The sequence below is a fragment of the Bos javanicus genome, chromosome 1 (genome assembly GCF_032452875.1).
Source record: "Bos javanicus breed banteng chromosome 1, ARS-OSU_banteng_1.0, whole genome shotgun sequence".
Taxonomy (NCBI): domain Eukaryota; kingdom Metazoa; phylum Chordata; class Mammalia; order Artiodactyla; family Bovidae; genus Bos; species Bos javanicus.
Genome location: NC_083868.1, coordinates 145095124 through 145107330, shown reverse-complemented (window position 1 = coordinate 145107330; position 12207 = coordinate 145095124). Strand labels below are relative to the sequence as shown.

Below are 12207 nucleotides of genomic sequence, written 5' to 3'. Positions count from 1 at the left end.
TGCAAGGTCCACAGTTAGAGTAGGGCTGGCCCCTCCTCACAGCATCTGTTGGGGAGCCCAGGCTGTGTCCAGAGCTGAGGTCACTGGGGGGGGACACAGGACAGCCTGACTGATGGCTCAGGACTGTGCAGAAGGCTTAGGCAGCAGGTATCGGGGTCCCTGGCCCCATGCAGTCCATGGAACCCAGGGGCAGAACCCAGCTGAGGGTGCAGGAGGCTGAAAGGCAAGCAGCCCACCCATGGCTGGAGCTCCGGTCTGAAGATGGACGGGCCACCTGGCCATGAGGAGGGGATGTGGCAGGGGTGGTGCTTGGTCCATTCCATGGAGGAGTGTCCTCCCCGCCCGCCCCCTGAATCCAGAGACGCTCCAACCACCATGGAGGGCAGTGAGCTGCCAGGAGTGTTGTGTGGAGGGCCTGTTTGCGGGAGGGCACACATGTGTGTGTGCTCAGAGCATGTGTGTAAGGGGCACAGGCCAGGAGCAGAAACGCAGTGATCACACCTGCTCTCCTGCGTGCGAAGCACACACAGGCGCCCCCCCCCCCCCCGCCCCTCTGGGCACCAGCTCACCACTGCCTACAGGAAGCACGAGCCTTTCTGGGCTTAAAAAGGCAGGGGGTTGGCCCCGGGGCTCAGGGAGGAGGCAGCAGTGTGTTAGGGATGGAAATTCTCAGTCTACCCAGCTGAGGGTGGTGCTGAAGGGGGAACAGGCATCCCCAGATGACAGAGAGTCATCAAGATTGAAAATCCAGGGGGAGGCACAGAGGTTAAGATTCCAGAAAGCCACACTCTGAACACCCTGGGGAGACACCGTGAGGCAGCAGTCGGGGGGCAGGCCACCAGGCTCCCGCAGGTACAGGTCAGAGCACTGGACATCTGGACATGACCGTCCCCACGCTGATACCATCCCGTGAGGCCAGGCTGCCACGAGAGCAGGCCCGCAGCACTCTGGCCCCCACACTGCCAGCCAGCAGGGTGGCCGCTCAGCAAGAGGCCGCCAGACTGGGTTGGAATGGGGAGCAGAGGAGCCGGGCCCCCCGCCAACTGGCCTGCCCATTGGGGCAGCTGGGGAGACATCAGTAGCCCAGAGGTCACTGGGCCCACTGCAAACGCTGGATGGACTTAACAGATGTTATGAAATCCAGACCATTTGACATCTGTCCTGTCACTGCCTCACTACGGCCCCTGGTCTTAGAGCTGTGTGCAGACGACCACAGCCCCACGACATGAAAGCCTGTCCCTCATCACCGGTGCTGGGGCTGCCTCCCTGGGACCCCTATCTGGCAGCCCAGGGTTCTCTGGGCCTCCTGACTCACCCCCTGACTCACAGGGCCGTGTCCTGGCCCCAGGCCACGGGCTGAATGCACCTGTACAGGGGTGGGTGAACTGCAGCCCCCATGGACCTGACTGCCCCACCTCACCCCCTGCCTCTCCTTCCTCTGCTGGCTGACCCCCCCCAGGCCGCCTGCTCCCTTGTCACTTACTCCAGCTGTCACTGTGACTGGGCCACACCACCACTGTCCCATTCTCCACACATCCTGGACTAAGTGGCATCTCACCGGTTTCCTGTATGAAGCCCCAGCTCCTGGACTATTTGTATGAAACTCTATTAAAAGCATCTCCTTCAGGCAATGGCGTGACTACTGCAGGACTATGAACAGGTTACATTACCCGTTCAGGTTGCTTCAGATGATTGACAGATGGGTATTGGAAGGAGCCGGCGACCGTGACCTTGAGTGCCCCGAGCTGCCCTCAGTCAGCAGCACGTTTGGTGTGGCTGGGCTTGGGGGCCACAGCAGGAGAACTGGGGGTGTCAGAGGTCACCAGCACTTTCCCTGCCTGCTCTGCTACCATCCTCTGTCTAAGCCTGCCCAAACCTAGTGTGGCCAGTGGGCATCTCTTCGCTTCAGTGAATCAATCACTTCTGAAGATCAAACCAGTCCATCCTAAAGGAAATCAACCCTGAATATTCATCGGAAGGACTGATGCTGAAACTGAAGCTCCAATACTTTTACCACCTGATGCAGAGAGCCGACTCATTGGAAAAGACCCTGATGCTGGGGAATATTGAGGACAAGAGAAGAGGGGATGACAGAGGATGAGATGGTTGGATGACATCACTGATTTGATGGACATGAGTTTGAGCAGGCTCCAGGAGATAGTGAAGGATGGGGAAGCCTGGCATGCTGCAGTCCATGTGGTCACAAAGAGTCAGACATGACTTAGTGACTGAACAACACTTTTTATATAATGTGGCCAGCAAAGCCACCTGCTGAGGCAAATTCACAGCCTCTAGCACCATCATCACAGAACAGAAGCAGTGAACGTTCAACATGAGGAGCACAGCTGGAGCGCGGCCTGGGAAGCCCAAGCCAGTCCTGTCCTGGCCCAGTGTCAGTTTCAGATGAGGGCCCCGGGGTCTGAACACATGACTAAACCTCCACGGAAACCTGGGTAAAGAGAAAGGTGGTTTCACACAGAGAAAAGCAGACAGGAATGAGAAAACAGGGACATTTCCAACAAAGAGAAACTAAGTCAAGAAAACTTGACCACAGGGTATCTGAAATAGTTAAGAAAAAGAAAGGATGAGGTCAATAAACACTGAAAAAGCACTGAATTAATGTTTTAAGCCAAACACTATAACGGATCAGATCAGATCAGATCAGTCGCTCAGTCGTGTCTGACTCTTTTCGACCCCATGAATTACAGCACGCCAGGCCTCCCTGTCCTGTGCTGGGTGGAATTAGGAATTTCCTAAGAGATATTTATTACCATTTAAGCTCAAGGAGAAGAATGAACCTGAAAACACCAAGGACGCTCATAATTTTGGGGAGAAAACAACAAAGGCTTTGCAAGCATCTTCAGAATAGGTGCCGGGCTGAGCGTGGGGGTCAGCAAGGGGCTGAGCACCTGCTCGAGAACACTAGCCGTGACACTCTGGTTCATCGCACACTCCGAGCTCTGTGCGCACCTCTGCCAAGTCCTGCCTGTCACACACGTGAGTGGTTCTTTCCCAAGAGTCTCAGTTCAGAAGAACTGACAAACGCTATCCTAAGCCGACCTATCTACTCCTCCCCAGATAGCACGCTTCACCTCTCACCCAGCTGGAGGCTGATCAAACACCCACAGAGAGATTCCTGGAACTGGAGTCTGAGGAATAAAGGGGCCACACTGCACTGGACTTCACTGGAAGTGCCCAGGCAACATCAGGGGGGACAGCAACTTCACGGCAAGCAGGGCTCCAGCCAGAGCCAGATGGAACGACCTTACAGTCCCCTCTGCTCTGTCTCTCTAACCTTTAAAGATTTTTCTGGGTGTCTTCTACAGGCTAGATTTAACCACATAAACATTTTAAATATCCCAATGGTGGGGGAAAAAAAGACTAGGTGAAAAGGCAAGAGAAAAACTGGGGAATAAAATTTACAGTGTATAGAACAAATGATCAGTATCTTTTATATATAAAGAGTTCACACAAACTAATAAGAAATAATTGAAACCATTAAAACAAAAAATGCAAAGGACATGAACAGACACACAAGAAGAAATACAGAGAACCAGTAAACATGTGAAATAGTACAGTTTGTTTTCACTAACAACCAAGAAATGCAAATTAAAACACCCAGACACTGTTAGTCTACATATACGACTAGCAAGTGTATTTTGCAGAGATGACCGCAGCCTGGCAGGGCTGAGGGAAGAGGCATCTGGGTGTCCTTGCTGCAGAAAGGTGGTGACCTCCGTTAGCACCGTGAGACAGGCAGCCCCTGTCCCCACCTGCCCACGAGCAACTTTTCAATTGTTGAGAAATATAGAACTCATGGCAGGGGTGGGGGAGGCGGGGTGCGGCAGGGAGTTCCAATCTAGAGAAGCCCGGGAATTCTCACAACGAATCACCAGTAAACACAGCCCCTCTCCCATGGCACGGCTCCCTCTGACTTATCTCCACTTCATCAAGTTCGAGGATCAAAATGAAAACACAAAGAGGCTCAGTTTGGTATCAAAGTCTTACTGGCTCCCAGACCCCTTGGATGAAAGTCCCTGCCAAAGGTGAAAGGTCAGCTTTCAGAAGCGAGTCACCAGGACTTAGAACAACGTTAATCAAACAGCCTTTGTCTGGGCAATAATTAACTTTCTGTCCCCCGTGGACACATCCCCCACTGCACACACAGGGAACCCTGTCTGAACTGCTGGGTAGGCATGCCAGTTGCAGTGTTCGAATTCAGGGACCTGCTAAGGTCTGAGGGTGGCCATCACTGTTTCCAGGAGGCAGGATTCGGCCAAAGGTTCCGAGAAGTGTGGTCACCGGGGACCCAGAAGAAGGATTCCACTAGCATCTGGGACCTGCCTTCCCCAGAAATGAAGGTTGGGTCTGGGTCTGGGGGAGGGGCTTCCCTGGGCACACGACGGGGACCATTGCTCCCCGGTCGCCACCGGGGAAATTCTGCCCCTGCTGCTCTGAGGAGAAGGCCTGCCCTGGGGCTCACCAGCCATGAGGCCACTGCACAGTTTGGCAAAAACAACCAGCACGATGAATGCTGGTGCGTGGCCTGAAGCCTCTGGTCCAGCCGGGGTGTGTGCAGACGGCCCCCAGACAGGCACACACTCAGCGCTCCACTGCTGTTCTGAAATTCTTTCACTGTACGTGGTCGGTTGACAGGAGAATAAAGCCCCTGCTCACTGATGGGGTAGGGTGGGGCCCGGAGCCCAGGGTCACCATGGGGCACCACGCACCCATGTGGATAGGCATATGCACACACAGGGTGGGGGCCTGGACGTGGCAGACGTGGGCATCCCATGAAGGCAGTGGTCTAAGAGCAGCAGGGAGTGAACGCCCAGAGGGAGCAGGGTGGGCAGAGGGTCCTGATGGCTGTGTAACCCGGGCTTTGCCTGTCCCTGGAGCTGCTGCAGCAGCAGGCAGCCCTGGCCATCATCCATCCCCAGCTCCCTGCCTCCTGCCCCTGAGCGTGGAGGCCATCACAGTTACCTGGAACTTTTCAGGGTCTGCTCCACCGGCCTGGGCCACGAAGAGGCGGGCGTCCGGCTCCAGCTGCAGGTCGTGCAGCGAGTGCGCCAGGGGCTGGCCCTGGACCTCCTTACAGTCCACGAAGAGCCTGGCATAGGCGCCATCCACGCTGAGTGCCAGGCGCGTCCAGCGACCATCCAGCGCGGGCAGCTCGAAGCTGGCGGCTGTGCGTGTGTGGGTGGCTCCCGGCTCCGTGTACAGCAGCTGCACGTGCTGCCGCCCCCCACGTGCCGCCGTCAGCTTCACGCCCACCGAGACCACTGCCTGCGCCGGGTCTGTGACCGCAAAGAGCACGCCCGCGCGCGCCGAGGCCGGCCGCACACGCACAAGCAGCGAGAAGTCCTGGAAGAACGCGCCAGGCAGGAGTCTCCGGGCCGCCTGGCCTCCACCGCTGCCATCCTCGCCGAACTCATAGGCAGACCCCACGTCGGGGTCGTGCACCATGGCCACCTGCCAGGGCGGGGGCTCCCCGAGCAGCTGCTGGAGCCCTACCTCCACGACCTCTTCGTCTGCGGAGAGAAAGACAGCAGTGAGGCCGCGCCCACTGGGGAAACCAAGGCCCGGGCCATCTCGCACCTGCCCCCACCACCGCCCCAGCAGGGACAGACAGCCACTTGTTTCTTCAGGCACCACGCCCACCCCCACGGGCTCGCTCCTCCAAGTGGGGCGCAGAGACCCTCCAAAACCAGCCTGGCGCGAGAGGCAGGGGCGTGGCCTGCTGTAGACCCCACCTCCCTAAAGTTAGCACAAGGAGCTCGATCCCTCCTCCACTCCCAACCCCCTGCTCAGACTCCACACTGGGACTTGGTCCCCGCCCCCGCTCCCACACTGGAGTCACGTGGCATACCTGACATACAAAAGACAGAGATTCGCACAGGGCTGCCCCGAGCTGAGTGCACACTAGGAACAGTCCGGAAACAGTTACACTCTCAGGAAGGGACAGGATAAGAGGGCTGCATTTCCTGGGGGCCCCTTTGAGGCTTGTGGTCCCCCTGTTTGCCCACACGTGGTGCAGCAAACCCCACCCAAGCCTCCCAGCCCTGTGGGTTTTACCCGGTGGTGGCTGTTCGCAGGGCTGGTGCTCACTGCCCTGTGTTCCTGCTGGGCACCACGACCACCACCCGGCCTGGACAGGGCTGTGTGATGGGGGAAGGGAGGGCAGCTTTCTCCCTCCTGCACTGCCCAGGCTCCCTGCCCCACACAGTCTCATCCTTCCTCTCAGACTCTCCATGCGCTCACATCCCTCCCCGTCCTCGGGGGGTCAGCGTCACGGGCACATGTTCTCCAGAGATACTCGACTGTACGGAGCCCCCTCGGTGGCATGGGCCCAGGCTGGGACACAGCCCTGGTGCCTGGACCTGCCTGAACGGGGCTGCTTCCCAGGTGGGCAGGTGCCATCCGCAGCCTGGACTGGCGACCTCTGGGACCAGGGGCACCAAGGCCGGGGGAAAGCAGGGCCTCCCTCTCTGTCCAGGGGCTGTGGCTGCTGCCCAACACAGGAAGGTAAACACCAGCTCTGGGAAAGGCCCGCTCACCAGGGACTTCCCTGGACATTTCCAGGCAGAGGGGCAAGGAGCCTCCAGGCCTTTCCTCTCAAGGCCCTCGCCCCACAACCTGGGTGGGCTCTGCCCCCCAAATGCGGTACACAGAGAAGCTCTTCTGGGAGGCAGCTGCTGGTGTGTGGGTGTCCTAACTAAGCCGAGTATGCACACGGCTGTGTATGCAGGTGACACTGTGGCCCTGTCAGTGTGTCCGTGAGTGGCAGGGCCTGGAGTCCGGCCCCAGAGTGCAGGGTCACGCTGACCCGGACTCCCTGGAGCAGAGGGAACAAACGCTGGACCCCAACTTCCGAAGACAAGCCGGGTCTCTCAAAGAGTCCCCAGAGGACAAACTATGAGAAGAGAAGAGACCAGCAGAGCCCACACGAGGATGAGGGTTTGGGGTAGCTGCCAGACTAGCCCCACCAGGACAGTGGCATCTTGCCTCTGAGCAGCCCTGACTTCCCGCATTGTGGGCTCCCCTTCAGCCTCACTCTACCCTTTGCAGGTGAGATCATTATGCAGATGAAAAGCGGCAACCACCAGAGCAGACAGCAGCCCCGCGGAACAATGGCCTGCCTCAGCACCTGCCAGCAGCGGATGGACCCTCACCAGGGCAGGGGGCCTTCACAAAGACCCTGGGCTCTCGGAGGCCAGCTGTCACTTTCTGCTCACAGACGGACACCACTGTCCACCCAGATGGTGTGGCTGTACGGTCCCTTTGCATCAGACGTGCCCAGGACCCCAGTGTCCACTCAGGGAGATGCCCTAAGATTAAGGAACAAGGGCCTTCAGCAGCCTGAGTTCCAGTAGCCCTGGTGCCCCATCTCAGCCGTCCCGGAAGTTAAGCGTGGATGTACCCCAGCCGTACACTTCCTCCTGAGCAGCTAGAACTTTTCCAGATTAAGGATGCTGAGACACAGCAGCCCTGGGCCCCTGGCTGGAAGACAGCCCCAGTGACTCCAGAGATGCATGAGCAGCTCCTTCCCAAAGTTCTCCCATTTCCTCTCTCTGCAATTCTCCATGGTTCCCATTGGGAGTAATCTTCAGAATGCCACGGCCCTGAGATCACTGCTTCAGTCTCCAGTTACAGGCATCTTAAGCAGGGGTGGGGGGGGCGGTGGTTGTAGCCACACCTCCATGCAGATCTGGCAGCTGCTGGGCTGGAGGCGCTGGCCCGAGGCGCTGGCCCGAGACACTGGCCCAGCTGTCTCGGGGTGGAAACCAGCATCTCTTCAGCTAGCGAGCGCCTGAGCTGGGCACTGGGAGTTCCAAGTAGCACCCTCCTGGGAACACAGTGGGTGGCACCTAGGCAAGCTGAGGCCCTCTGGACAGCCACACCCACCTCAGATCAAGGAATCAGGGGACTTGCCTAGTTGAAGACAGTTTCCCTTCCAGCAAACAGACCAGCCAAGGCCCAGTGGGGTTTAGCCCAGGTACATAAGGTTGGCTCAACATAGCTATGACAAACCTAGACAGCATACTAAAAAGCAGAGATATCACTTTGCCAACAAAGGTCTGGTTAGTCAAAGCTATGGTTTTTCCAGTATTCATGTTTGGATGTGAGAGCTGGATCATAAAGAAGACTGAGCAGCAAATAAACAATGCTTTCAAATTGTGCTGGAGAACACTCCTGAGAGTCCCTTGGACAGCAAGGAGATCAAACCAGTCAATCCTAAAGGAAATCAACGCTGAATATTCATTGGAAGGACTGGTGCTGAAGCTGAAGCTCTGATACATTGGCTACCTGATGTGAAGAGCTGACCCATTGGAGAAGACCCTGATGCTGGGAAAGATTGAGGGCAAAAGGAGAAGGGGTGACAGAGGATGAGGTGGTTGGATGGCATCACCGACTCAATGGACATGAGTTTGAGCAAGCTCCAGGAGATGATAAAAGACAGGGAAGCCTGCAGTCCATGGGATCCCAAAGAGTCAGACACGATTTGGTGACTGAACAACATTTGAAATCAATTAATGGAAACCATCACATCAGTAAGCTAAAGAAGAGGATATCACATGGTCGTATCATAGATGGAGAAAAAGTATTTCATAAAATCCTACACCTATTATGATAAAAACCTTCAGTAGACTAGGAATAAAGGTGAACTTCCTCAACTTGATAAACATTTTTTAAAAAGCTACAGCTAACATCATACTTACTGGTGAGAAATTTTAAGCTTTTTCACTAAAATCAGGTACAAGGTAAGGATGCCCCCTCACCACTCTTTTTCAACATCACAGATAATGCCATAAGACAAGAAAAGGCAATAAAAGCACATAGGTTGGGGAGGAAGAAATAAAGCTGTCAATCTGCAGATGACATGAAAACCAAACTGTAGAAAATCCAAAATAATTATTCAAAAAATACTCCTGGAGCTACTGATTATAGCAAGTTTGTATGATATAAGATTAACGTACAAAAGTCAATCATTTTCCATATACTGTCAATGAACAAGTAGAATTTGATATTAAGACATGATACCATTTACATTAGCATCTCCAAGATGAAATATTTATATTTATACTACACATAAGTATGACAAATATATGCACAAGATCTACATGAGGAAAACTACAAACTCTGACAAAAGAAATCAGAGAAGAAGTAAATAAATGCAGAATATTCCATGTTCCTGGATAGGAAGATTCAATATTGTCAAGATATCAGTTCTTCCCAACTTGACCTATAGATTCTATACAATCCCAATAAAAATCAGAGCAAGTTATTTTGGGGCTTTCAACAAATCAACTTTGAGTTTATACAGAGAGGAAAAGACCAACTCAATACTTGCAGGAGAACAAAGTTGGAGAAGTGACAGTATCTGATTTGAGACTTACTACACAGCTATAGCAAAAACAAGACTGGGAGCTGACTGTGGCTCAAATCATGAACTCCTTATTGCCAAATTCAGACTGAAATTGAAGAAAGTGGGGAAAACCACTAGACCATTCAGGTATGGCCTAAATCAAATCCCTTATGACTGTACAGTGGAAGTGAGAAATAGATTTAAGGGACTCTAGATCTGATAGACAGACTGCCTTATGAACTATGGATGGACGTTCGTGACATTGTACAGGAGACAGGGATCAAGACCATCCCCAAGAAAAAGAAATGCAAAAAAGCAAAATGGCTGTCTGAGGAGGCCTTACAAATAGCTGTGAAAAGAAGAGAAGTAAAAAGCAAAGGAGAAAAGGAAAGATATACCCATTTGAATGCAGAGTTCTGAAAAATAGCAAGGAGAGATAAGAAAGCTTTCCTCAGCGATCAGTGCAAAGAAATAGAGGGAAAAAATAGAATGGGAAAGACTAGAGATCTCTTCAAGAAAATTAGAGATATCAAGGGAACATTTCATACAAAGATGGGCTCAATAAAGGACAGAAATGGTATGGACCTAACAGCAGAAGAAGGTATTAAGAAGAGGTGGCAAGAGGACACAGAACTGTACAAAAATGATCTTCACAACCCAGATAATCACGATGGTGTGATCACTCACACTCACCTAGAGCCAGACATCCTGGAATGTGAAGTCAAGTGGCCTTAGGAAGCATCACTATGAACGAAGCTAGTGGAGGTGATGGAATTCCAGTTGAGCTATTTCAAATCCTAAAAGATGATGCTGTGAAAGTGCTGCACTCACTATGTCAGCAAATTTGGAAAACTCAACAGTAGCCACAGAACTGGAAATGGTCAGTTTTCATCCCGATCCCAAAGAAAGGCAATGCCAAAGAATGCTCAAACTACTGCACAATTGCACTCATCTCACACGCTAGTAAAGTAATGCTCAAAATTCTCCAAGCCAGGCTTCAGTAATATGTGACCCGTAAACTTCCAGATGTTCAAGCTGGTTTCAGAAAAGGCAGAGGAACCAGAGATCAAATTGCCAACATCCGCTGGATCATGGAAAAAGCAAGAGAATTCCAGAAAACATCTATTTCTGCTTTACTGAGTATGCCAAAGCCTTAGACTGTGTGGATCACAATAAACTGTGGACAATTTTGAAAGAGATGGGAATACCAGACCACCTGACCTGCCTCTTGAGAAACCTGTATGCAGGCCAGGAAGCAACAGTTAGAACTGGACATGGAACAACAGACTGGTTCCAAATAGGAAAAGGAGTACGTCAAGGCTGTATATTGTCACCCTGCTTATTTAACTTCTGTGCAGAGTACATCATGAGAAACGCTGGGCTGGAAGGAGCACAAGCAGGAATCAAGATTGCCGGGAGAAATATCAATAACCTCAGATATGCAGATGACGCCACTCTTATGGCAGAAAGTGAAGAAGAACTAAAGAGCCTCTTGATGAAAGTGAAAGAGGAGAGTGAAAAAGTTGGCTTAAAGCTCAACATTCAGAAAACGAAGATCATGGCATCCGGTCCCATCACTTCATGGCAAATAGATGGGGAAACAGTGGAAACAGTGGCTGACTTTATTTTGTGGGGTTCCAAAATCCCTGCAGATGGTGACTGCAGCCATGAAATTAAAAGACACTGACTCCTTGGAAGGAAAGTTATGACCAACCTAGACAGCATAATAAAAAGCAGAGACATTACTTTGCCAACAAAGGTCTGTCTAGTCAAGGCTATGGTTTTTCCAGTGGTCATGTATGGATGTGAGAGTTGGGACTGTGAAGAAAGCTAAGCACCAAAGAACTGATGCTTTTGAACTGTGGGGTTGGAAAAGACTCTTGAGAGTCCCTTGGACTGCAAGGAGATCCAACCAGTCCATCCTAAAGGAGATCAGTCCTGGGTGTTCATTGGAAGGACTGATGCTGAAGCTGAAACTCCAATACTTTGGCCACCTCATGTGAAGAGTTGACTCATTGGAAAAGACCCTGATGCTGGGAGGGATTAGTGGCAGGAGGAGAAGGGGACAACAGAGGATGAGATGGTTGGATGGCATCACCGGCTCAGTGGACATGGGTTTGAGTAGACTCCAGGGGTTGGTGATGGACAGGGAGGCCTGGCGTGCTGTGGTTCATGGGGTCGGACACGACTGAGCAACTGAACTGAACTGATACAGCTATGGGAATCAAGACAGTGTGGTCTTGACAAAAGAAGAGACAAGTAGATCAATGGAACAGAATAGAGAGCCCAGAAAGAGATGCATATAAATATAGCCAAGCTTGAATTTAAAAATCAAACATAGTATAATGGGGAAAAGATAGTCTTTTTAACAAATGGTGCTGTAACATCTGGATATCACATGAAGAAAAAAAAAGAATCTAGACACAGACCTTACACGCTTCACAAAAATTAATTCACAATGGATCACAGATCTAAAGGTAAAGTGCAAAACTATAAAACTCCCAGAAGATAATAGGAGAGAAATGCTTAACGATCGTGCTTTTGGCAATGACTTTTTAGATACAACACAAACACAATTCATGAAAGAACTGACAAGCTGGACTTGCTTAAAATGAAAAACATCTGTTCTCCAAAAGACACCGTTAGGAGAATGAGCAGACAAGCCAGACTGGGAGGAAAAAAAACTGCAAAACAGGCATCACACGAAGGACTCTTATCCAAAATATGCAAAGAACACTTAAATCTCAACAACGAGAACATGAACAGCTTGACTGAAAAATGCACAAAAGATCGAAACAGACACCTCACCAAAGAAGAGGCAGGGATGGCAGATTGAACAG

At 52.0% G+C, this 12207-nt stretch overlaps 1 protein-coding gene across 6 annotated transcripts in view; it reads right to left on the bottom strand.

Moving 5' to 3' along the window:
- Nucleotides 1-12207, bottom strand: part of COL18A1 (collagen type XVIII alpha 1 chain) — a 94355-nt gene that overhangs the window by 33173 nt on the left and 48975 nt on the right. For all 6 annotated transcript variants that reach the window (XM_061423602.1, XM_061423581.1, XM_061423592.1 and 3 more), the window contains one exon: nucleotides 4984-5531. In XM_061423602.1, coding sequence (XP_061279586.1) covers nucleotides 4984-5531 — 548 coding nt within the window. The remainder of the gene's footprint in view (nucleotides 1-4983; nucleotides 5532-12207) is intronic.